The sequence below is a fragment of the Chelonia mydas genome, chromosome 6 (assembly GCF_015237465.2).
Source record: "Chelonia mydas isolate rCheMyd1 chromosome 6, rCheMyd1.pri.v2, whole genome shotgun sequence".
NCBI classification, from domain to species: Eukaryota; Metazoa; Chordata; order Testudines; family Cheloniidae; genus Chelonia; species Chelonia mydas.
In genome coordinates this window covers 101,667,306-101,690,584 of record NC_051246.2, presented here as the reverse complement: position 1 = coordinate 101,690,584, position 23,279 = coordinate 101,667,306, and the positions used below count along the sequence as shown (strand labels likewise).

The following is a 23,279-nucleotide window of genomic DNA, read 5'->3' as shown; positions in this document are numbered from 1 at the left end:
AAGGTGGTGTCAGATCTCATCAGAATAGAATATTCTCCCTCTATCCCATAAATAAGTGGCGATTGGGAGGGGGCACCACAAGTATGAATAGGGTTTGCTCTAGTGTTGCCAACTTTCTAGTCGCACAAAATGGAACACCCTAGTCCTGCCCCTTCCCCAAGGCCCCACCCCTTCCCACTTCCTTCCCCAAGGCCCTGCCCTCTGCTCACTTCATTCCCCCTCCCTCGGTGGCTTGCTCTCCCCCACCCTCACTCACTTTCACTGGGCTGGGACAGGGGGTTGGGGTGTGGGAGAGGGTGAGGGCTCCAGCTGGGTGTGTGGGCTCTGGGGTGGGGCTGGGCATGAGAGGTTTGGAGTGCAGGAGGGGGCTCCAGGCTGAGGGGGGTGGAGATTTGAAATGCAGGAGGGGGCTGCAGGTTGAGGCAGAGGATTGGGGTGCAGGAGGGGGTGAGGGCTCTGGGGTGGGGCCAGGGATGAGGGGTTCAGGGTGTGGGAGGGGGCTTTGGGGTGGGGCAGAGGGTTGAATTGCAGGGGGGTAAGGGCTCTGGGGTGGGGCCAGGGATGAGAGGTTTGGGATGCAGGAGGGGGCTCTGGGTTTGTGGGGGCTCAGGTCTGGGGCAGGGGGTTGAGGTGCGGGCTTACCTCGGGCGGCTCCCAGTCAGTGGTGCAGCAGGGCTAAGGCAGGCTCCCTGCCTGTCCTGGCTCTGTGTTACATCCTGGAAGCAGCCAGCAGATCTGGGTCCTTGGTGTGGGGGGCCAGGAGGCTCCACACACTGCTCTAGCCCACAGGCACCGCCCCACCCCAGCTCCCATTGGCTGGTGTGGAGCAGGTGCTCGGGGCAGCGCACAGAGCCCCATGGACCCCGTGCCTAGGAGCTGGACCTGCTGGCCACTTCTGGGGTGCAGTGTGGTGCCAGCCAGGACATGTAGGGAGTAGCCTTAGCCCCGCAGACCAGACTTCTAATGACTTGGTCAGTTGTGCTGATGGGAGCCACAAGGGTCCCTTTTCGACCAGGTGTTCTGGTAAAAAACCGGACACGTGGTCACCCTCGTTTGCTTCCCCTCTGCACCTATGAGCCAGAGAAGAACTGCAGGGACAGGTGTGTGGAGGCTGCACATTCATGTATCAAAATAGAGCTTTTTATCCATGGAAATCAAGGCACTTAAGAGTTTTCCTAAGCAGCAGTACCCCACCGTGTGTGGAGGGGAGTCAGGGCTGAAGAGGGGAGTTTCTCTCTCCAACACTGAGAGAGCCCCAGAGGGTGTCAGGCCTAAACTGTTGGGCAAAATCCTCCCTCTCCCAAAATCCAGTGGCGGGGGAAGCGATTGGACGATCGCGAGCAGACTGCCCGGGCGTCTTCCCTTTGCCCCCCCACGAGCGGGAGGCACCCGCACGTCCAGGCAGCCTTGGAGCTGTGCAGCTGCCCGGCGACTTCCCTCTGACGCCATTTTGGGAGCAGGGGCAGGCGGGACTACATTTCCCAGCATGCTGGGGCAGCGAGCGGCGCCATCTTGCCTCGTTGGGGTGGCCGGGGTCTCCTTGGGAAGCCAGAGGGGAGGAAGCTGTGGTTCAGCCCATGGCTCTTTTCCCGGCCTTTGCTGGCGCCGCTGAGCCCGGGGAGACGCCAGCCAGCGGTAGCGAGGGCTCCAGGAGAGGTAACGTCCTCCTAGGGGGCCGGCATCAGCGGCCTAGTGCTCTGGCAGCCCCCCAGCTGTAGTGAGCCAGCCCCGGTCCCTCTGCTCACGCCCCTCTCCACCCAGAAACCCTGCTGGGTCTCCTGCTCCCCATAGAGACCCCTCCCCGCCCAGCGCTCCCCTCGCAGCAACCCCCCGGTGCCAGCCCTGCACACACGCTCCCTCCAAGGGGCGGCCCCGCTTCTGCTGCTCCGTGCGTGGAGGTGGGTGCCGGGCCCGGACCCCTGAGGGGACGGCGAAAGCGGCGGCATCAGATACACGCAGGTGCCTGCTGCCCACGTTTGGGGGTGTCAGTTATGCCCGGCTGTCAAGGTGGCCCCCGTTGTATGCCCTGCAATTGGTACCCGTGAGCGCGCTTACTGAGCTGTAATACGCGCGTTTGCAGTGAGGCTACTGCTGGAAAGAGGCTGGCGTGTGAGAAGGCCACCAGTCCTCTGGCACACCTCCCCCTAACTTGTGACTGCGCTGGGGGTATGGCGATCTAAAAACACCATGAACTTTGCCGGTTTTCAGGCCCTCCCCTCGGGGTACGCATCTGTTCCCCTGTGTTCTCTGTCCAGGTTGTGTTAACTTTGGACAAAGTTGGTCTTTATTCCGTTTACCCAGGTCCACAACACAAATATAGTTTTATTTACAGAAACTGTCATTTTTGTAAGAAGAAAAGGAGGACTTGTGGCACCTTAGAGACTAACAAATTTATTTGAGCATAAGCTTTCGTGAGCTACAGCTCACTTCATCGGATGCATTCAGTGGAAAATTTGATAGTCTCTAAGGTGCCACAAGTACTCCTTTTCTTTTTGCGAATACAGACTAATACGACTGCTACTCTGAAACCTATCATTTTTGTGTGAGACAGTAAGATGATTGCAGAGAAAACCTAAAATAGTGACACCTACATTTTTTCCATGAGAGCTCACCCTCCTGTGTTATACAGTAGTGCAGGGATCGGCAACCTTTGGCATGCGGGCTGATTTGTTTACCTGCCGCGTCTGCAGGTTCAGCCGATCGCAACTCCCACTGGCTGCGGTTCTCCGCTCCAGGCGAATGGGGGCTGCAGGAAGTGGCGTGGGTCGAGGGATGTGCTGGGGGGCTTACTCTGGCGGGCTGCGTGCCAAAGGTTGCTGATCCCTGCAGTAGCGGTTCTCAACCTTTTTCTTTCTGAAGCCCACCCAACATGCTAGAAAAACTCAATGGTCCACTTGTGCCACAACAATTGTTTTTCTGCATATCCAGTAGATTAAAAGCCAAGCCGGCATTAGGGGTAGCAAGCAGGGTAATTGTCTGGGCACCGTAGCGCAGGGGGCTTTGCAAAGCTAAGTTGCTCAGGATTCAGCCCTGGGCATTGGGGCTCCGCTTTCTGCCCCGGATCCCAGCAATTCTAACCCCAGCCCTGCGCTTTTGTTTATTTTGGCTGACCCCCTGAAATCTGCTCGCTGCCCCCCTTGGGGCCTTGGACCTCTGTCTGAGAACTGCTGTTATACACCATGCTGTGCTTCCACTAGATGGCACTGTAACTTTTGGTGCTGCCCTCACAATGAGGGGGCTTTTTAGCCACATTGGGGGACCTTGTTGGGTAATGAAACCTGGACAGGATGGATGGTACTGGTTAAAGTCCCAATCCTGCAAATTACATTGCATGGGAAGGCCTCTGTGCCCATGTGGAGATCCAGTCGGGTTTTTTATGGGTGCAGGGCTCTGCCCACACATTGTAACTTGCAGGATTGTGACCTTCGCTTAACCTTACTGTGTATGGACCTCATGTCCCCACAACAATCTTTCATTTTATAGAGTTGAAGGCATATAGAACAAGAGGTTGAGACTGAAATTCAGATTTGGATTCTGGTTTTTAGCACTATTTCTAGACCACAATTTTGTCCACAAATAATTTTTTAAAGAAATCATTCATTTTAGAAATATTGACACTTTAAGAGGGAATCGTTCAATTACATTGCACTTTCTGCTGTATTTTCTTTTGGTTTTTAACCCCTCCTAATTCTGAAAATTGAGTACAAATATTTTAGCTATATTTCAATCTAGGAAGCTCAGTGCTAATTCATTTTTTGTGTCTGAGCTTGGAGAGGTAGAGATAGAAAGTGATTAGCAAACTAACACATCATTACTTTTCCAGAATTTGTGGAAATATCTTCTATAAATTATCAGCTTCCACTAATTAACAGATTGAGCATATTTTAGTAATGTTATAAAAACATTAAATATTAAAGAGAAATAACTGTTATACCGCCATAAACTGTGATCCCATCAAATTTCACAAATTTAATAGAATAAAATGAATACTTGTCTGAGAACTAGGTACTGTAGAATGTGGTGGTGATGAAAGATGGCACTCTTTCCTTGGAGCCAGTGTCCTTCCTGGGTGTAGGGGCCATTGTGCTGCTGAGTGTGTCATTTTTTAGATGATACATAAAACTGAGGTGCTCTTTGTGATCATTTAATATCTCTATGCATTTTTTTTGTAAGAGCTGGGATATTAACTCTGGTACTCTGGCCAGATTTCATTTTGGGTAATTGCATTATGCCTACCTATGCTTTCCCCTCTGTTTTATTTGGATTTTGATAGTTTGACTTCCTGTCTGAAACTTTTGCTGTGCCATTTTGTACTCTAGAGGTCACTGCAATTTAGTGGTGAGTGAAGTGAAGGGATGTTATGAAGTTTAATTAGGACCCAATTCTGCAGAAGTTTACTACTAAACATACTGCTTACTAATGTGAGCAGCCCCTTGATGGCAGTCTGTAGTACGTATAAGATTGGGCCTGTATGTTATAATGTGCCTTAAAATCCTCCAGTGAAAGGTGCTTTAAAAATGAAAAGTATCACTAGGTCCCACAATTTGTGCTAGAACCAGACTTATAGATGTTTGCAAAGCAAAAAAGCTTGTTTTGAGATTCTTGAACATTGGCTCTGCTGTCAGATACTGGGAGGTTTTTTCAGGTGGGAAGGGTAGAAAGAGTCTAATGCATTATCTTTCTGGTGTTATGCCCATGAACATGGAAAACGATAGGAAAAAATAAATTTTAACACAAATTATATAGACCAACAATATGCCAGGTGTTTTAAAAAGTTGTATTAAAGTGAAGTCCCTTCCTTGAAAACCGTACAATTTTAGGTTAATGATGATGAGATGAGAGGAATTAAAAGCAGTTCAAATATTTGTTCCCAGCCCAGTATTTCACTGGAGATTATTTACAAGTAGGCTTTAACTAGGTACATGTTATGTAATGGAATAGTTGTTTAATTCTCCCCAAAGTATTAGGTCAGCATGGTTTACCATTTTGTACAGAATAGCAAGAGAATTTTTAACATCTGGCTGGTATAAATGATGATTTAGGGGGCATCTGTGCAAGTACATTGATTGTACTGGGGATGGGGTTGGAGTTTCTACCATGATTCTACAAGTTTAAAACACAATTTGGTCTTGTCTACACAGGCAAGATTGAGCTATGGACATAGTCAAGGAATTAATGTGTTTATATAATCATTTCTCAAGGTCAAATTGCCTTTGATAAAAGGCCCTGTGACTGGGATCCCAGTGGAGGCCAACTGAGGTCACTCAATTAGGGTGAACTGCAAAGAATGGGGCAGTCAATCCCCAAAGCTGGTGGATATTTCAGTACTTAGGTTTACCACGCTAGCACAAAACAGCTTCTTTATTACCTCACTGGTTGCCCAGAAACCAGCAACACAGTTCCCTTAAAGTAACCCGCCTCAGACCTCCATCCAGGTATCCAGGTCAACTATGATGAAGATTTCTGAAAATCTTATTTCATCATATAGAAGAAAAGGTTCTGCCAATCCGAAAGGATCAGACACATTGCCTCCCAGGTTAATGAATATTCCAGATTTTACCCAAATATACATTTCCTGCCAATTCTTATTAAGTAAACTAAAATTTATTAAAAAAGAAAAGCGAGTATAGGTTAAAAGATCAATATACATATATACATGAGTTCAATTCTTGAGGCTCAGATACATAGCAGAGATGGTGAGCTTTGTAGTTGTAAAGAGTTCTTTTAGAGTTTAGTCCATAGGTTATAGTCCAGTATCACATCCAGAGCGTACCGGGTTAACTGCTGTCTCATCTTGCAACTCAAACTTCCTCTGATGAAGCTTAAGCAGATCTGAGATAAACAGGATCAGGACCCAGGGAACTTTTATACAATTTCAAGTCTTCTTTGACAAGTCAGAGTCCCTCAGGGAACAATAGGTAATTAGGCTGACTTTGAAGGAGGTCCATCACGGGTACTTTGCCTTATGTTAATTCATATAGCTATCGCCTGTTCCTCCACCATTCATAGATGATTTGATATATATTTCAAAGAGAGATGAATACAGCGATATCCCATGTTTACAATGAATGTAAATGCTAGGATGTTCTTTTGATCTCTGAATTATCAGAATACAGCATAGACAGGGACTGTTGATTACATTGTTGACCACTACCTATATATATGTAAACACACAAAACCACAAACATTATCTCCCCACATGTCTTTAAGGGTTGAATTTGAGTCATTTATTTTGCAGGATGTTTAACCTTTTCTGGCCATGAGTCACAGGCCCTAAAATGGGAATGTAAAGAATCAGAAACTGAACGATACCTGTGTCCTTTTACTTTTGTGAGCAATCCCATTGATTTTAGTGGGTGTCTTCACCTGTTCTAGGTATAACAGATCCTTCCAGTTAAAGTTCATTTCAGGTTCACGTTTTAAATGTTTTAGATCTGCAGTATTTGGAATGTTTGTTAATAATGGCTCACAGTGAGAATGCTACCTTTTTTATATTTTTCCCTAATTTTTTTGGACAGTCATCTTGAGAAATACACATGAAAAGGGAATATCAATTTCTTTTTTCTTTCCATTTTTTGTTTTTAGAGTGTGGGTCTCACCCTTTGAGCAACTTTTTAAATTTAGAAATATTAGGTTTGATAACAAACTTCCGCCTTCCAAAAGTGAGATGGTTTCCCTATTCCCTCCCATCTACTGAGCTTTGGTCTCACCCTTCGCCCAAACTGACTGAGTAATGGATTAAGTACATTTTTGTTCCTACAGTCAATCAGTTTCCTCACTGTTTCTCTGACGACCCCTGCTTGTGATGTCATCACAACAGCTCACCAATCTCTTTCCAAACAGGAAATAGTGTTTAAAAAATAAAAAGGATCTATTAATGTTTTGTTTATATTAAAATCCTTTGATTTAGGGATTTACCTGATCTGATGTTCCTTCATTTAAAATGTTCTCACCACACCTAATGCTTGAGCATATAATTCTACTGATTTCTGCAAAGAAATAAACTTGAACTGAAATAACTAAAGCAGTTTTGATTTGAAATAGCATTTTCATTCCTATTGTTATAATCACAGACTGGCACAAAAAAATAAAATAAAATAACTAAATTTGTTTTAATTTGCAATTTTAGTGCAAATTTGTGTGTTGACCAGCCCTATGCTTTTTTGTGGTTTCTATCCATTGCTACCTTTTTTTAGTTATCCGTGCACTGGCATCAAGAGTGATGTAGTCAATAACATAAACAGTTCAGGGAACAGTGTTTGTAATTAACTGATTCAGAGGTAAAGAGACCCTCATGCATTGTTATTTTACGGTTTTAAGACTCAGATTTTCAGCGGTACAGCGCACCTACAACTCCCATTGTAGTCACGAGGAGCAATAGTCCCTAAAAATCAGGCCCCATATAACAGAATGGAGGGACGGTATCCCTAGCCTCTGTTTTCCAGAAGCTGGGAATGGTCGATAGGGGATGGATCACTTGATGATTACCAGTTCTATTCATTCCCTCAGGGCACTTGGCATTGGCCACTTTTGGAAGACAGGATACTGGGCTAGATGGGCCTTTGGTCTGACCCTGTATAGCTGTTCTTATGTTCTAATAATAAGATTGGTAATGCAAAAATATTTTTCCCCTTATTGGGGTACTTTTACCATTTTACATCTCAAATGGTTTTATTGTAAACTAACACTTAGCACCTATCCATGTTAATTGTTTAAGGGCCTGATTCTGTACCTATTCTAGTCAGTGACACAGATTTCCTTCACTTCAGTGGTGGTAAGATGCCTTATTTCTTTAGGAAGAATTTCTGAGGCACTGTTTAACAGATTAGGAGTTGGAACTCCTGGGTTCTGAACGTTGTACCAACAGTCTCTGTGACTTTGGACAAATCACTTAGTTTCACTATGCCCTTTGTAAAATGAAGCTAGTACTTTATATAATGCAAATGATCAGAACACTTTCTACTATTAAGTACAAAGTATTATTGTCAATATTTAAAATTAAAATCAGACATTAAATGTAAAAGTATTTACTGTGCAGTAATTACTTTTTATACAAACTTATGAAAAGTATTTCAGCCAAAATAAATAATGACTCAATAGTGAGTTATTACATATTTTATTATGTAGGTAAGCAATAATTTATTAATAAGGGAAGCTGTGTGGTTATACAGAATACCTGTAATTCTCAAGTACATTGTTAGGCATATGGCCAAAAATATAAATGTGTTCAAAATATCCTCTGGGATAGGTGTAATGATTTTAAGGAGGGCGAACTGACTTATTTCCAGTCCAGTGCTGTTATGCCACATAGCTGCACAACTAGAATCTTTGCCAGTCGGTCAGTTTTCTCTTTCATTATGTTCATCTGGGTAATATTGCACAAGTCAAAATAGGCACTTTACAAATTCTACTGTGTGTTTGTGTGAACAAATAAATAATGAAAAGGTCATATACATGAAGGACCAAATCATTAAAATTCTGTAAATCCAGAATAATACCATTGAAGTCAGTGCAGTTATTCTGGATTACACAAGTATAAATGAGATCAGAGTATGACCAAGGGATCAAACAACTTTTTGGGGCAGTTCCTATCTCCCTCCCCCCACGTTCCCAGAAACAAAAGCACCCCAAAAGCACATGGAAAGAACATTGATGTTATGGCAGAAGTTGATAAGAGCAGTTCCTATTTATGAATATGTATTTCAGTGATAAAAATTAGGAAATAAGGCTGTCTTTTTTTCCAACACACTGTGTGGCATTGACTTAATTACTGCTTTAGGTCCTCATTATGCAATTGTGATGAGTGTATGTTGAAGTTCCATGGATCTTGAATGTAGAAAGACTGCAGGACTAGCCCGGAATCAACCACTCTTGATATTTCCTGGAAAACATAGGGACTGCAGCTTGAGCCTGAACGTGCACACTATAGTTTTGTAGCCCTGCAGCTTGACCCCAGCAAATCCAAGTCAGTTGACCAGGGCCAGCTGTGGCTGCGCTGCGTGTCTTTTATCACAGCGTAGACATGCCCTAAGAAGCATTCTCTTTAGAGTTAGTTCTTCTTATGTATCAGTTCTGAAGTACTTCAGTTACAGGGACTGTGTAAGACAATACTTCAGCCTGTGAAATTCCTTGTGTCAAGGTTCCTTCCCTACTCTGAACTCTAGGGTACAGATGTGGGGACCTGCATGAAAACCCCCTAAGCTTATTTTTACCAGCTTAGGTTAAAACTTCCCAAAGGTACAAACTATTTTACTTTTTGCCCTTGGACTTTATTGCTGCCACTACCAAGTGTCTAACAAATATATAACAGGGAAAGAGCCTGCTTGGAAACGTCTTTCCCCCCAAAATCCTCCCAAACCCTACACCCCCTTTCCTGGGGAAGGCTTGATAAAAATCCTCACCAATTTGCATAGGTGAACACAGACCCAAACCCTTGGATCTTAAGAACGATGAAAAAGCAATCAGGTTCTTAAAAGAAGAATTTTAATAGAAGAAAAAGTAAAGGAATCACCTCTATAAAATCAGGATGGTAAATACCTTACAGAGTAATCAGTTCAAAACATAGAGAATCCCTCTAGGCAAAACCTTAAGTTACAAAAAAACAGAAGTATACATTCCATTCAGCACAGCTTATTTTATCAGCCATTTAAACAAAACAGAATCTAACGCATATCTAGCTAGATTACTTACTAAGTTCTAAGACTCCATTCCTTTCCTGTTCCCAGTAAAAGCATCACACAGACAGAGAGAACCTTTGTTTCTCCCCCACCTCCAGCTTTGAAAGTATCGTGTCTCCTCATTGATCATTTTGGTGAGGTGCCAGCGAGGTTATCCTAACTTCTTAACCCTTTATAGGTGAAAGGGTTTTTCCTCTGGCCAGGAGGGATTTTAAAGGAGTTTACCCTTCCCTTTATATTTATGACACCTTGTTTCCTACCTGGCTTGAGTAACATTGTTGATGGCTGAGTCAAATATCTTTAAAGGTCACTTACATGGAAATTTTCCAACATATGTCCCACCAGAGTGGATTGATTTAAATCAACTTTCAATTTGTACTTCATTTTTTTTCTAAAGAAAGATTCTTTCTTATTGGTTGATATAACCATTAAAACGTTGATTAATAGCTAAATAGATCCTTTACACTAGGTTTGGTGCATTTTTTGCTTCCTAGGAGGGTATGTTATAACTATATGCATTTATTTAAGCAATTATATAGTGTAGTGTTATGATTGAGCTTTGGGGGCACTCCCAAATAATAAACTTATATGGATATGGTATTTGTAGTGTATGTGGGCCTATTGGGTATATAGGTATAGTATGTATATATACATATGACACCACCTCGTATCCAAGCATAATAATCCTTTTCCAATCTGGTGGTGTAGTCTGACTGTTTTACTTTGGTACCGCAGATAGCAACAGATCCCTATTTGCGCAGTTACAATTACCACCTAGTAGTAGGTTGAGTGTTTTGAAATACTGGGTTAGGCATTATTATTACAGTGTGTCCCACAGTGGTATGTATATAAAAAGTAAAACAGAAATTTGGAGTAGTGACATTACAAATGAGGCCTTTATATATAATTTCTTGTAATTAGCTACAGTACTGTCCATCCATGTTATATGTTACCCTTACTGCTGGTTGTCACCCTCTGGGATAAGCTTTGCTGGGCAGGAAACAGGAGTGGCTAGCTTCTGTGTTCCATTCATTGCATTGCTATGTGATTTACCAGTAGCTGACATAGATTCAGTTGTTTCTTATAGCTGCTGTCTTCCAGATAACCTACTGAATGGACAGTAACCAATTTATCCAACATTGCTGTGTCAGGATTTAGTATTGGTACTCAGACACTGAACAAGAGTGTTTTGAATAACATGTGCCTCAGTTAGGATGCAATGTTACTGACCCAAATTATGACTGGTACTAACAGGGAATTTGTTTACACAATTTATAGTTTCTATGTAACTTAATGATTAATTTTACCGATATGTTTTTTCCTTGATGCCGTTCATTTGTTAATTTTTACTAGTGTGTTGGTTAAACAGCTTTGCAAAGTTATTCACATTGTAAATGCTGTACAGCAATAATACAATACAGCAGTAATACTGCAATAATACAGTTGCTTTTACACAATAGCCAAATTCAAATTAAATGACGGTTTAACCTGGTCTAGCTAGTGATTTCTAGCTGATTGCCAATTTAATTGTTCATATATGTTAGTCTGAGGTGTAGTTGACCAGTCTCTTACTTATAAAGCACTTCATTTTTCTTTTCTTGGTGCTTGGGGCTTCCTTCACTGTACACTAATATCGTCTGGTGTTTTTGTGGTGTGATATCTTCTGGTGTCTTTGGTCTGTGGGATGCAACCTTAAACAGCTAGTTAGTGAACATAATAAAGTTTTTTTTGTTTTGTTTTTACATTTCTTCTTTTTTTCAGGAACCCAAATTTAATACACTTATTAACTTAGTGTGTTTACAATGTAATAGAGACCAAGTCTTTTATAACACAAGCTATACTTTTGCAGTTGTATAGACATTCATTTTTCACTTGAGGTGCATTAGTAATATTTAATACTAAATGTAATACTTAACTTCTAAAATAGATGCTCACAGTCTTCTGTGAGAAGGTGTAATGCTTTTCCCTGCTGAGCACTCTGTTTTACAAAAGAGTTAGTAACATAATTTTTACCAAGCTTTTTAGAGTTAATTTGCTTGTGATACCAATTCCGCTTTTAACTATTTAGAATCATAAACTTTAACAACCACTACCTAACAAAAAAGAAAAGTGTATAACAATTAAACCAAAATACATTTTAAATGCAAGTTCATGCAAACACTTTGAGGGTATTAAATTTTTATGACACTTTATTGCAGGGGTTGGCAAACTTTTTGGCCTGAGGGCCACGTCTGGGAATAGAAATTGTATGGCGGGCCATGAATGCTCACAAAATTGGGGTTGGGGTGTGGGAGGGAGTGAGGGCTCTGGTTGGGGGTGCAGGCTCCGGGGTGCGGCCAGAAATGAGGAGTTCAGGTGCAGGAGGGGGCTCCGGGCTGGGGAGGGTGGGGCAGGGGGTTGGGGCGCAGGGGGAGGCTCGGGGGTGCAGGCTCTGGGCGCTGCTTACCTCAAGCGGCTCCTGGAAGCAGCAGCATGTCCTTTCTCCAGCTCCTATGCGGAGGTTCATCCAGGCAGCTCTGCCCTGTCCGCAGGCACCACTCCTGCAGCTCCCATTGGCCACAGTTCCCGGCCAATGGGAGCTGCAGGGGCGGCGCCTGGGACAGGGGCAGCGTGCAGAGCGGAGCCGTCTGGCTGCCCCTTCACTTAGGAGCTGGAGGGGGGACATGCCACTACTTCCGGGAGCTGCATGGAGCGGCCTCCGACCCTGCTCTCTGGCTGGAGCGGGGCAAGCCCTGGACCCCACTTCCCAGCGGGAGCTCGAGGTCCGGATTTGCCCACCCCTGCTTTATTGTGTTTGGGAGCCAAAGGTGGAAACCTATTGAAATTGTTTGGTTAGCTTTATGCATAAATTGTTATTTATGACATTCTTATAACTATATTTAAAAGTGCAAACAAGTTTATAAATTATAAACGCAAACAAGAAATTGATATTTTGTTAATATTACCTTAACCCTTAGATTTTTTTTCTTTGAATAAAAAATAACCCCCTTCCAAAACTGGGATTAATAAAAGAGAATTCTTTTTCTTTGCAGTTGCATTATTTGTTGAGGCATATATTTATAACTGAAACCTTCTTAAACTTTGGAAAAAATAGTAATAATATTATGATGGTTATACCCCAACCATAATATTAAAATAATGTGGTACCATTTATATTTTTAAAACAAGGTTATAAGGCATTAAGAATTTAGTTATTAAAACAATGCATTTAAAACAAAAACAAGCAGATAAAAGTGTTAAACACTTAAATAAGCAAGTCATTACCTTTTTATTTAAAACTTTTAATAAACATTGATAAAAATTTATATCATTTGCCAAATTTGTGTTGTTAATTTAGTAACTTAAGGCATTTAGTAACTTAAGCTGTATTTTAAAGAATCCTTATTGAGGTTACAGGGACAAACCATCCTGATGTGTAGAAAGAATAATAAATATGGCAGGCGACCAGCTTGGCTTAACAGTAAAATCCTTGCTGGTCTTAAACACAAAAAAGAAGCTTACAAGAAGTGGAAGATTGGACAAATGACCAGGGAAGAGTATAAAAATATTGCTCGGGCATGCTGGAGTGAAATCAGGAAGGCCAAATCACACCTGGAGTTGCTGCTAGCAAGAGATGTTAAGAGTAACAAGAAGGGTTTCTTCAGGTATATTAGCAACAAGAAGAAAGTCAAGGAAAGTGTGGGCCCCTTACTGAATGAGGGAGGCAACCTAGTGACAGAGGATGTGGAAAAAGCTAATGTACTCAATGCTTTTTTTGCCTCTGTCTTCACAAACAAGGTCAGCTCCCAGACTACTGCACTGGGCAGCACAGCATGGGGAGGAGGTGACCAGGCCTCTGTGGAGAAAGAAGTGGTTCGGGACTATTTAGAAAAGCTGGACGAGCACAAGTCCATGGGGCCGGATGCGCTGCATCCAAGAGTGCTAAAGGAGTTGGCGGATGTGATTGCAGAGCCATTGGCCATTATCTTTGAAAACTCATGGCGATCCGGGGAAGTCCCGGATGACTGGAAAAAGGCTAATGTAGTGCCCATCTTTAAAAAAGGGAAGAAGGAGGAAACTGGGAACTACAGGCCAGTCAGCCTCACCTCAGTCCCTGGAAAAATCATGGAGCAGGTCCTCAAGGAATCCATTCTGAAGCACTTAGAGGAGAGGAAAGTGATTAGGAATAGTCAGCATGGATTCACCAAGGGCAAGTCATGCCTGACTAATCTAATTGCCTTCTGTGATGAGATAACTGGCTCTGTGGATGAAGGGAAAGCAGTGGATGTGTTGTTCCTTGACTTTAGCAAAGCTTTTGACACGGTCTCCCACAGTATTCTTGCCAGCAAGTTAAAGTAGTATGGGCTGGATGAATGGACTATAAGGTGGATAGAAAGTTGGCTAGATTGTCGGGCTCAACGGGTAGTGATCAATGGCTCCATGTCTAGTTGGCAGCCGGTATCAAGTGGAGTGCCCCAAGGGTCGGTCCTGGGGCCAGTTTTGTTCAATATCTTCATAAATGATCTGGAGGATGGTGTGGATTGCACCCTAAGCAAGTTTGCAGATGACACTAAACTGGGAGGAGAGGTAGATACGCTGGAGGGGAGGGATAGGATACAGAGGGCCCTAGACAAATTAGAGGATTGGGCCAAAAGAAATCTGATGAGGTTCAACAAGGACAAGTGCAGAGTCCTGCACTTAGGACGGAAGAATCCCATGCACCGCTACAGACTAGGGACCGAATGGCTCGGCAGCAGTTCTGCAGAAAAGGACCTAGGGGTTACAGTGGACAAGAAGCTGGCTATGAGTCAACAGTGTGCCCTTGTTGCCAAGAAGGCCAATGGCATTTTGGGATGTATAAGTAGGGGCATTGCCAGCAGATCGAGGGACGTGATCGTTCCCCTCTATTCGACATTGGTGAGGCCTCATCTGGAGTACTGTGTCCAGTTTTGGGCCCCACACTACAAGAAGGATGTGGAAAAATTGCAAAGAGTCCAGCGGAGGGCAACAAAAATGATTAGGGGACTGGAACACACGACTTATAAGGAGAGGCTGAGGGAACTGGGGATGTTTAGTCTATGGAAGAGAAGAATGAGGGGGGATTTGATAGCTGCTTTCAACTACCTGAAAGGGGGTTCCAAAGAGGATGGCTCTAGACTGTTCTCAGTGGAGGCTGATGACAGAACAAGGAGTAATGGTCTCAAGTTGCAGTGGGGGAGGTTTAGGTTGGATATTAGGAAAAACTTTTTCACGAGGAGGGTGGTGAAACTCTGGAATGCGTTATCTAGGGAGGTGGTGGAATCTCCTTCCTTAGATATTTTTAAGGTCAGGCGTGACAAAGCCCTGGCTGGGATGATTTAGTTGGGGATTGAGCAGGGGGTTCTGAGTCCTGTTTTGAGCAGGGGGTTGGACTTGATGACCTCCTGAAGTCCCTTCCAACCCTGATATTCTGTGATTTTTCATTAGTTTATATAAACTTTATATTAAAGTATATATGTTTTAAAGTATATATCCATCTGCTGTATGGAAATAAGGAATGCCCATGTTTCAAATATTAGTTAGTGCTTAGGATTAGAAACAGTCTGCTTGTCTGTTGCTTTGCAACCATATCTTCAAGAAAGTTAGGAGTAATTCCAGTTGTTGCATTCCTGAAGGGTTAAAATAATTAATTTACTGGATTTATTTAAAGTAAAGTTTTTACCTTGTTTTCTCTTTGTTGTTTTGTTTTGTTTTTTCAGCTGCTTTATCTTTTGGAGGTTTCTTTAAAAACTTCAATTTTTAAAACAAAGAGAGAGAGTAGTAGTGCAGAGGGGCGGAGGAAGAGGTTGGGAGCAACCTAGGATAGTAGGGAGACCTGAGCCAAGAAAGATTAACTCTATCAAGATATATGAAGGTACAGGCAGCAGCAGCGAGTTTAGCAAACTGAGAAAAGATATAAAGGAAAACTTAACCAGTATGTAAAAATATTTGAGAAAGAAGGTTATATTTTTAGATTTGAGCGAGGAGTGTGGCTCCGTAGGTTAAAGCAGTTGGGAACCTGCAGCCCTGGTTTTTATCCTATTTCTGAGAGAAGAGCAGGCGTTGTTACTTGCTCTTGAAAAACCTGAATTTGTTCCCCCAGTGTCTGTTGCATGCCAAATGGATTTTTGTTTGCTTGGATTTTTGTTTGCATGCCAAATGGATTGCGGGAATGCCCTTTTTTGCTGCAATTGACTGTTTTTGGGCAACTCCGTGTGTTAATGCATCAATTCTAAGTTTTAACCTGCTTAATCTTGCTTTTTCATTTTGAAATTATTTTTTATTCACTCCCTTACAGGGTGGATATAAATCAATTATTTTTGTGAGTTAAATCGGATTTTTTTGATAAAATGCTTTTTGAAGAAAAAAACTGATCTAAAGATAGTTTTAATTAAGATACATTATAGCTCAAAGATCTCTCATCATGGAATAGGATTATAAATTCTAATTCTGTAGTATGAAACAATATATTCATGTAACGTTTAAGAAAAGTTTTGTAAATGAGTTCCAGTAGTTCATGGATTATGGGGTTTCAGGGGCTTCTTTATAGATTATTTAGGTTAATCTTTCTATCTACCCAATGGGACTCAGTGCTCAGTCTAGAAGGGACCATCAGAGATGCTTAGTTTTGCAGTTCTCAAACTGTGGACTAGTGTCTCCAGAGAGAACATGTTTGTTAACAGCAAAAATGTTTTTAAATAAATAATATATAGAGGTGAGAAATAATAGACCTAAACCCTGTTGTCCCTCTACAAATTTGTGTACACAGAGTCAATCCCTTACCTCTCTCTAAAAGTGCAAATTTTCAAAAAGTTCAATGAATAGAAGATTGTTGGGGGCGGAATAGGGTCTGGACGAGGAGAAGAAGTCTGGAGATAAATGTGAGGAGGGAGGGACAGCCAGTAGAAATAAAAGTGAAACTGTTTGAGCAGCATATTCCGGAAGTCTTGAGGTCTTTCTGAGTGTAGCCTTCATTGATTTGAGATCTACCATACCGTTCTCTCACTAGAAGGGAAAACCTATAATGGCAGCAGGCTGTAAAAGAGACCCAGTTTGGGAATAAGAACCATTCAAGAAATATATGTTTGCTGATGATGTTTTAAAGAAAGTCACACCAGTAAACTGGTGGAAGTCACTTAAGCACTTGGATTCAGAGACTGTTGAAGTGATAATCTCACTTTTAACAGCAGTAGCTTCTTCTGCTGGTGTAGAAAGAATATTTTCTTCCTTAGGACTAATTCATTCCAAATTGAGAAATCGTTTGGGACCTGAGAAAGCAGGAAAGCTTGTTTTTCTTTTCCAGATTATGAGCAAACAGGAAAATGAAGGTGAATACGACTGAGTTAGCTGCAGAAGCCAGTATTTTAAAAAGAACAGGAGTACTTGTGGCACCTTAGAGACTAACAAATTTATTTGAGCATAAAGTTTAAGTGAGCTGTATTTTGTGCCTCCACTAGCTATTTTTCATTATTCTGTAAGGCTGGAATAAATATTTTTGGTATTCTTGCTCATCTTTTTTACGATTTTGAATATTTATGAAAATAGGTCTTTGTTTCTGAATAGTTCCTTTCCTTCTCTTTATTCTCCAAAAGAAGTCCATATCTTCTCTCTTTTACCATTCTAATGTTGTGGAGATAATTTTGATGGCACAAGTAAAAATTATGGCAATGATTAAGTAGCCTGAACAGATGCATTTTTAAACACAAAGAGTTGGTATTCATGCAGAGATCTCCAACAATAAAATGCCTGGGAAGTGAACCACTTCCATATCCTACCATCATCCAGAAAATGTGACATAAGCAAAATTTTGGAGAAGTAATCACTTAAAATGCTATATTGTATATTAGAATTAAATGTGAGTGTCCTTGATTTCACTTGATACAGGGGTAATGGTATGTTAGTGGTTAGAGGAGGGGAAGTCTAGGATTTAGGGTTCTAATTCTGGCTCTGCAATGTGAACTTGTACAAGTAACTTAAACTTGCTGAATGTCCCTATCTGTAAAATGGGTTTAAAAACATTTTTCACACATACATTATTATGAGATATAATTTGTTCGTATACATGAAGTGCTTTGATATACTTGAAGGAAATAAATACGAAGTGTTATTTATTTATTTACTTGTAGCACAATCTTATTTTTCAGAATTTTTAAGATAAAATAATTTCTGTATAGGAATGGTGGTTGAGAGTTTTGTATTGAAATATTGTCTAGGGAAAGCTCTATCTGAATAACACAGGTATTTATGCATTATAATAAACATTGTTAATATGGAGAGCAATACATTCCTTTTGAAGTCCTCTGGTATTTTTTTATTTTAGTAACTACATGTCTGTTGTTTGGGGCATTAAAACCCACGGTCAGCCTGATTTTGACATTCACCATATAGAGAGTTCTAAAGTATGTGAAACTCTTTTGCTTTTCAGTTTACACTTTTAAATATTGTTTTGTAGCATTTTACTTAAAATTTAGATTCATGTCATGGGAGGATTCCAGGTCCTAAAAATGTTTTATAATGTGCTAAAACTCAGTGCTCTGCTAAGTGAAAATTTCATGGATTGCTTTCTACTATCCTTGCCTCTTCTAAATGATTTTAGTGACATTTGCTGTGAATTAGGTTGTCTGCTGACTAGATGAATCTGCACCTTTTAAAGAGTACAACAGGCAAACTGTTGTAGATCTCACATTTTCTCTACCTGCAGAGTTGGACTGGCTTAGCAATCCAAGCTTCTCCACAGAAGATGCACTGAAACTGCACCAGCACACTGCAAAGGCTTCAGATCCTGCTCCTGAGAGATCACAATTTATAAGGTAGCAGGTTCTTTGCAACTTTTTAAATAGCCTTTTTTTAATGTCCTACTTTTCTTTTGGTGTAAGTGTGGCCAAACTCAGGAGCTTACAGTGTAGCTTTTCGTTGCACGGTTTACTGTTTATATCACCAACAGAAGTTGTTCCAATGAAAGATATTACCTCACCCACCTTGTCGCTCAGTTCACTGGTTAGAAAGCCAGAATTGTGTCATTTGTAAAACTATGAATAATTATTGCATTTCCTTTCATTTAAAGTAATGAGAAATTAGCCTTTTAAAATTAGTTTTCCTTTAGCTTTTTCTCACTGGTGCATTCAAATTGCTGCTAATCTTGGTGAAAGGAGGTAGCTGAGTGATCATGATTATGGCTACATTTTAGTCACAGGTATTTTTAGTAAAAGTCATGGACAGGTTTCGGGCAGTAAACAAAAATACACAGCCTGTGACCTGTTCATAACTTGTACTACCTGTTCATGACTTGTACTACATATACCTGACTAAATCTTGGGGTGGGGGATGGCCAGGGGGTGCTGTAGGTGCATTGGGTGGTGGTGGTGGCCTGGGGGCACAATGGGTGCTGGGGGGTGGGGGTTGGCAGGGCTGGCAGGCTCCCTACCTGGCCTGTCCCTGCCTGGAAGTGGCGACATAGATTCATAGATACTAAGGTCAGAAGGGACCATTATGATCATCTGGTCCGACCTCCTGCACAACGCAGGCCACGGAATCTCACCCACCCACTCCTGCGATAAACCTCTCACCTATGTCTGAGCTGTTGAAGTCCTCAAATCGTGGTTTAAAGACTTCAAGGAGCAGAGAATCCTCCAGCAAGCGACCCGTGCCCCATGCTACAGAGGAAGGTGAAAAACCTCCAGGGCCTCTTCCAATCTGCCCTGGAGGAAAATTCCTTCCCGACCCCAAATATGGCGATCAGCTAAACCCTGAGCATATGTGCAAGATTCACCAGCCAGATACCCAGGAAAGAATTTTCTGTAGTAACTCAGATCCCACCCCATCTAACATCCCATCACAGGCCATTGGGCCTATTTACCATGAATATTTAAAGATCATTTAATTACCAAAATCATGTTATCCCATCATACCATCTCCTCCATAAACTTATCGAGTTTAATCTTAAAGCCAGATAGGTCTTTTGCCCCCACTGCTTCCCTTGGAAGGCTATTCCAAAAGTTCACTCCTCTGATGGTTAGAAACCTTTGTCTAATTTCAAGTCTAAACTTCCCGATGATCAGTTTATATCCATTTGTTCTTGTGTCCACATTGGTACTGAGCTTAAATAATTCCTCTCCCTCTCCGGTATTTATCCCTCTGATATATTTATAGAGAGCAATCATATCTCCCCTCAACCTTCTTTTGATTAGGCTAAACAAGCCAAGCTCCTTGAGTCTCCTTTCATAAGACAGGTTTTCCATTCCTCGGATCATCCTAGTAGCCCTTCTCTGTACCTGTTCCAGTTTGAATTCATCCTTCTTAAACATGGGAGACCAGAACTGCACACAGTATTCCAGGTGAGGTCTCACCAGTGCCTTGTATAACGGTACTAAAACCTCCTTATCTCTACTGTAAATACCTCGCCTGATGCATCCCAAGACCGCATTAGCTTTTTTCACGGCCATATCACATTGGCGGCTCATAGTCATCCTGTGATCAACCAATACTCCAAGGTCCTTCTCCTCCTCCATTACTTCTAATTGATGCGTCCCCAGCTTATAACTAAAATTCTTGTTATTAATCCCTAAATGCATAACCTTACACTTCTCACTATTAAATTTCATCCTATTACTATTACTCCAGTTTATAAGGTCATCCAAATCTTCCTGTATGATTTCCCGGTTCTTCTCTAAGTTGGCAATACCTCCCAGCTTTGTATAATCCGCAAACTTTATTAGCACACTCCCACTTTTTGTGCTGAGGTCAGCAATAAAAAGATTAAATAAGATTGGTCCCAGAACTGATGTCTGAGGAACTCCACTGGTAACCTCCCTCCAGCCTGACAGTTCACCTTTCAGTAGGACCCACTGTAGTCTCCCTGTTAACCAATTCCTTATCCACCTTTCAATTTTCATATTGATCCCCACCTTTTCCAATTTAACTAATAATTCCCCACGTGGCGCGGTATCAAACACTTTACTGAAATCTAGGTAAATTAGATCTACTGCGTTTTCTTTGTCTAAAAAATCTGTTACTTTCTCAAAGAAGGAGATCAGGTTGGTTTGGCACGATCTACCTTTTGTAAAACCATGTTGTATTTTATCCCATTTACCATTGACTTCAATATCCTTAACTACTATCTCCTTCAAAAATTTTTTCCCAAGACCTACCATACTACAGATATCAAGCTAACAGGCCTGTAGTTACCCGAATCACGTTTTTTCCCTTTCTGAAAAATAGGAACTATGTTAGCAATTCTCCAATCATACGGTACAACCCTGAGTTTACAGATTCATTAAAAATTCTTGCTAATGGGCTTGCAATTTCATGTGCCAATTCCTTTAATATTCTTGGATGAAGATTATCTGGGCCCCCCGATTTAGTCCCATTAAACTGTTCGAGTTTCGCTTCTACCTCAGATATGGTAATAGCTACCTCCATATCCTCATTCCCATTTGTCATGCTACCACTATCCCTAAGATCCTCTTTAGCCTTATTAAAGACTGAGGCAAAGTATTTGTTTAGATATTGGGCCATGCCTAGATTATCCTTGACCTCCACTCCATCCTCAGTATTTAGCGGTCCCACTCTTCTTTCTTTGTTTTCTTCTTATTTATATGGCTATAGAACCTTTTACTATTGGTTTTAATTCCCTTTGCAAGGTCCAACTCTACTTTGACTTTTAGCCTGTCTCACTTTATCCCTACATGTTCTGACCTCAATAAGGTAGCTTTCCTTGCTGATCCCTCGCTGATCCCTCCCATCTTCCACTCCGTGTATGCTTTCTGCTTTTTCTTAGTCACCTCTCTGAGATGCTTGCTCATCCAGCTTGGTCTGCAACTCCTGCCTATGAATTTTTTCCCCTTTCTTGGGATGCAGGCTTCCGATAGCTTCTGCAGCTTTGATTTAAAGTAATCCCAGGCCTCCTCTGCCTTTAGATCCATAAGTTCTTCAGTCCAATCCACTTCCCTAACTAATTTCCTTAATTTTTGAAAGTCAGCCCTTTTGAAATCAAAAACCCTAGTTGCAGATTTATTTTTGTAAATCCTTCTGTTCAGTTTCAACTGAATTAGCTCATGATCACTTGAACCAAGATTGTCCCCTACAACCATTTCTTCTCTGAGGTCCTCACTACTCACCAAAACCAAATCTAAAATGGCATCCCCTCTAGTCAGTTCAGCAACTACTTGATGAAGGAATCCATCAGCTATCGCATCTAGGAAAATCTGAGCCCTATTATTATTACTAGTACTCGTCCTCCAGTCTATATCTGGGAAGTTAAAGTCTCCCATGATCACACAGTTTCCATTAGTATTTACTTCATTAAAAACATTAAAGAGGGCTCTATCTATATCCAAATTAGATCCTGGCGGTCTATAGCACACCCCAAGCACTATCCCAGGGGAAGCTCTAATAGTTTTCTTCCCCAATGTAATTTTTGCCCAGACGGACTCTGTCTTATCCATTCCGTCGTTTCTTATTTCTTTACATTCCACCTCATCATTGATATACAATGCTACTCCACCACCTTTACCTTTATTTCTGTCTTTCCTAAACAGCACATACTCTTCAATACCTGTAGTCCAGCCATGACTACTATTCCACCATGTTTCTGTTATCCCTATAATATCTGGTTTCACTTCCTGCACCAGTAGCTCTAGTTCCTCCATTTTGTTATCTAGGCTCCTCGCATTGGTGTACAAACATCTTAATTTTTGTTGTTTGGCCTCACTCACATTCTGTACCCTATTAGGCCCGGTCATTCTACAGCCAGTATATCCTATCAGACTGGTATCCACACTGCCCTTCCTCCTTATATACATTCTCCTACCCATGGCTGTATCCTTTCTTTCTTCGTTTTCTTCCCTCTCAATGCTAAAATCTGGCGTGGAGATTACCTGGACATCTCCCAACCATCTCCCCCAATTTCCTAGTTTAAAGCTCTCTTAATCAGTTGTGCCAGCCTCCATCCTAGAAGTCTATTTCCTTCCCTACTCAGATGAAGTCCATCCCGAGAGAAAGGTCCTCTGTCCATGAATGCCTCCCAGTGGCCATACATCCCAAAGCCCTCCTTATAGCACCACTGTCTAAGCCATCTGTTGATAGTCATAGTCTTGTCACACTTTTGTTGCTCTTCTCTAGGAACAGGCAGAATCCCATTAAAGATCATCTGAGCCTCGATTTCCTTAAGCATCTTCCCCAGCCTAGCAAGTCTCCCTTAATACTTTCCAGTGAGAATCTAGCTGTATCATTTGTTCCCACATGAAGGATAATTAGGGGATTCTTTCCTGCTCCCTTTAGGATCCTTTTCAACCTCAGGTCTACATCCCGTATCTTAGCACCTGGAAAACAGCATACCCTTCTATTCTCTGGATCAGCTCTGGTTACAGGCCTGTCTGTTCTTCTCAGTAAAGAGTCCCCGATCACATAGACCTGCCTTTTCCTGGTGACGGTGCTATTCTCCAGTCTATCCCCGGTTCCCTCTGGCTGCAAGTTCTTTCCATTCCTATTCTTCCTTGTAATCCTCTTCAACCCACCCTGTATCCTCCTGGGGCTCATATTTGGTGTAGTCTCCATTGACATCTCACTCCCTCAGCTCCTAGGCGGAGGCGCGGCCAGGCAGCTCTG

The 23,279-nt window shown here is 41.9% G+C and overlaps 1 protein-coding gene across 3 annotated transcripts in view; it reads left to right on the top strand.

Moving 5' to 3' along the window:
* Nucleotides 1-1,483: 1,483 nt before the first annotated feature.
* The window catches only part of NRDE2 (NRDE-2, necessary for RNA interference, domain containing), a 76,215-nt gene continuing 54,419 nt past the window's right edge, over nucleotides 1,484-23,279 (top strand). For all 3 annotated transcript variants that reach the window (XR_005225582.2, XM_043547866.1, XM_007055455.4), the window contains exons 1-2: nucleotides 1,484-1,656; nucleotides 18,376-18,484. Coding sequence is in view for 2 of the 3 variants with exons in the window: in XM_043547866.1 (XP_043403801.1) it covers nucleotides 1,578-1,656; nucleotides 18,376-18,484 (188 nt within the window). In the remaining variant the exon portion in view is untranslated. The remainder of the gene's footprint in view (nucleotides 1,657-18,375; nucleotides 18,485-23,279) is intronic.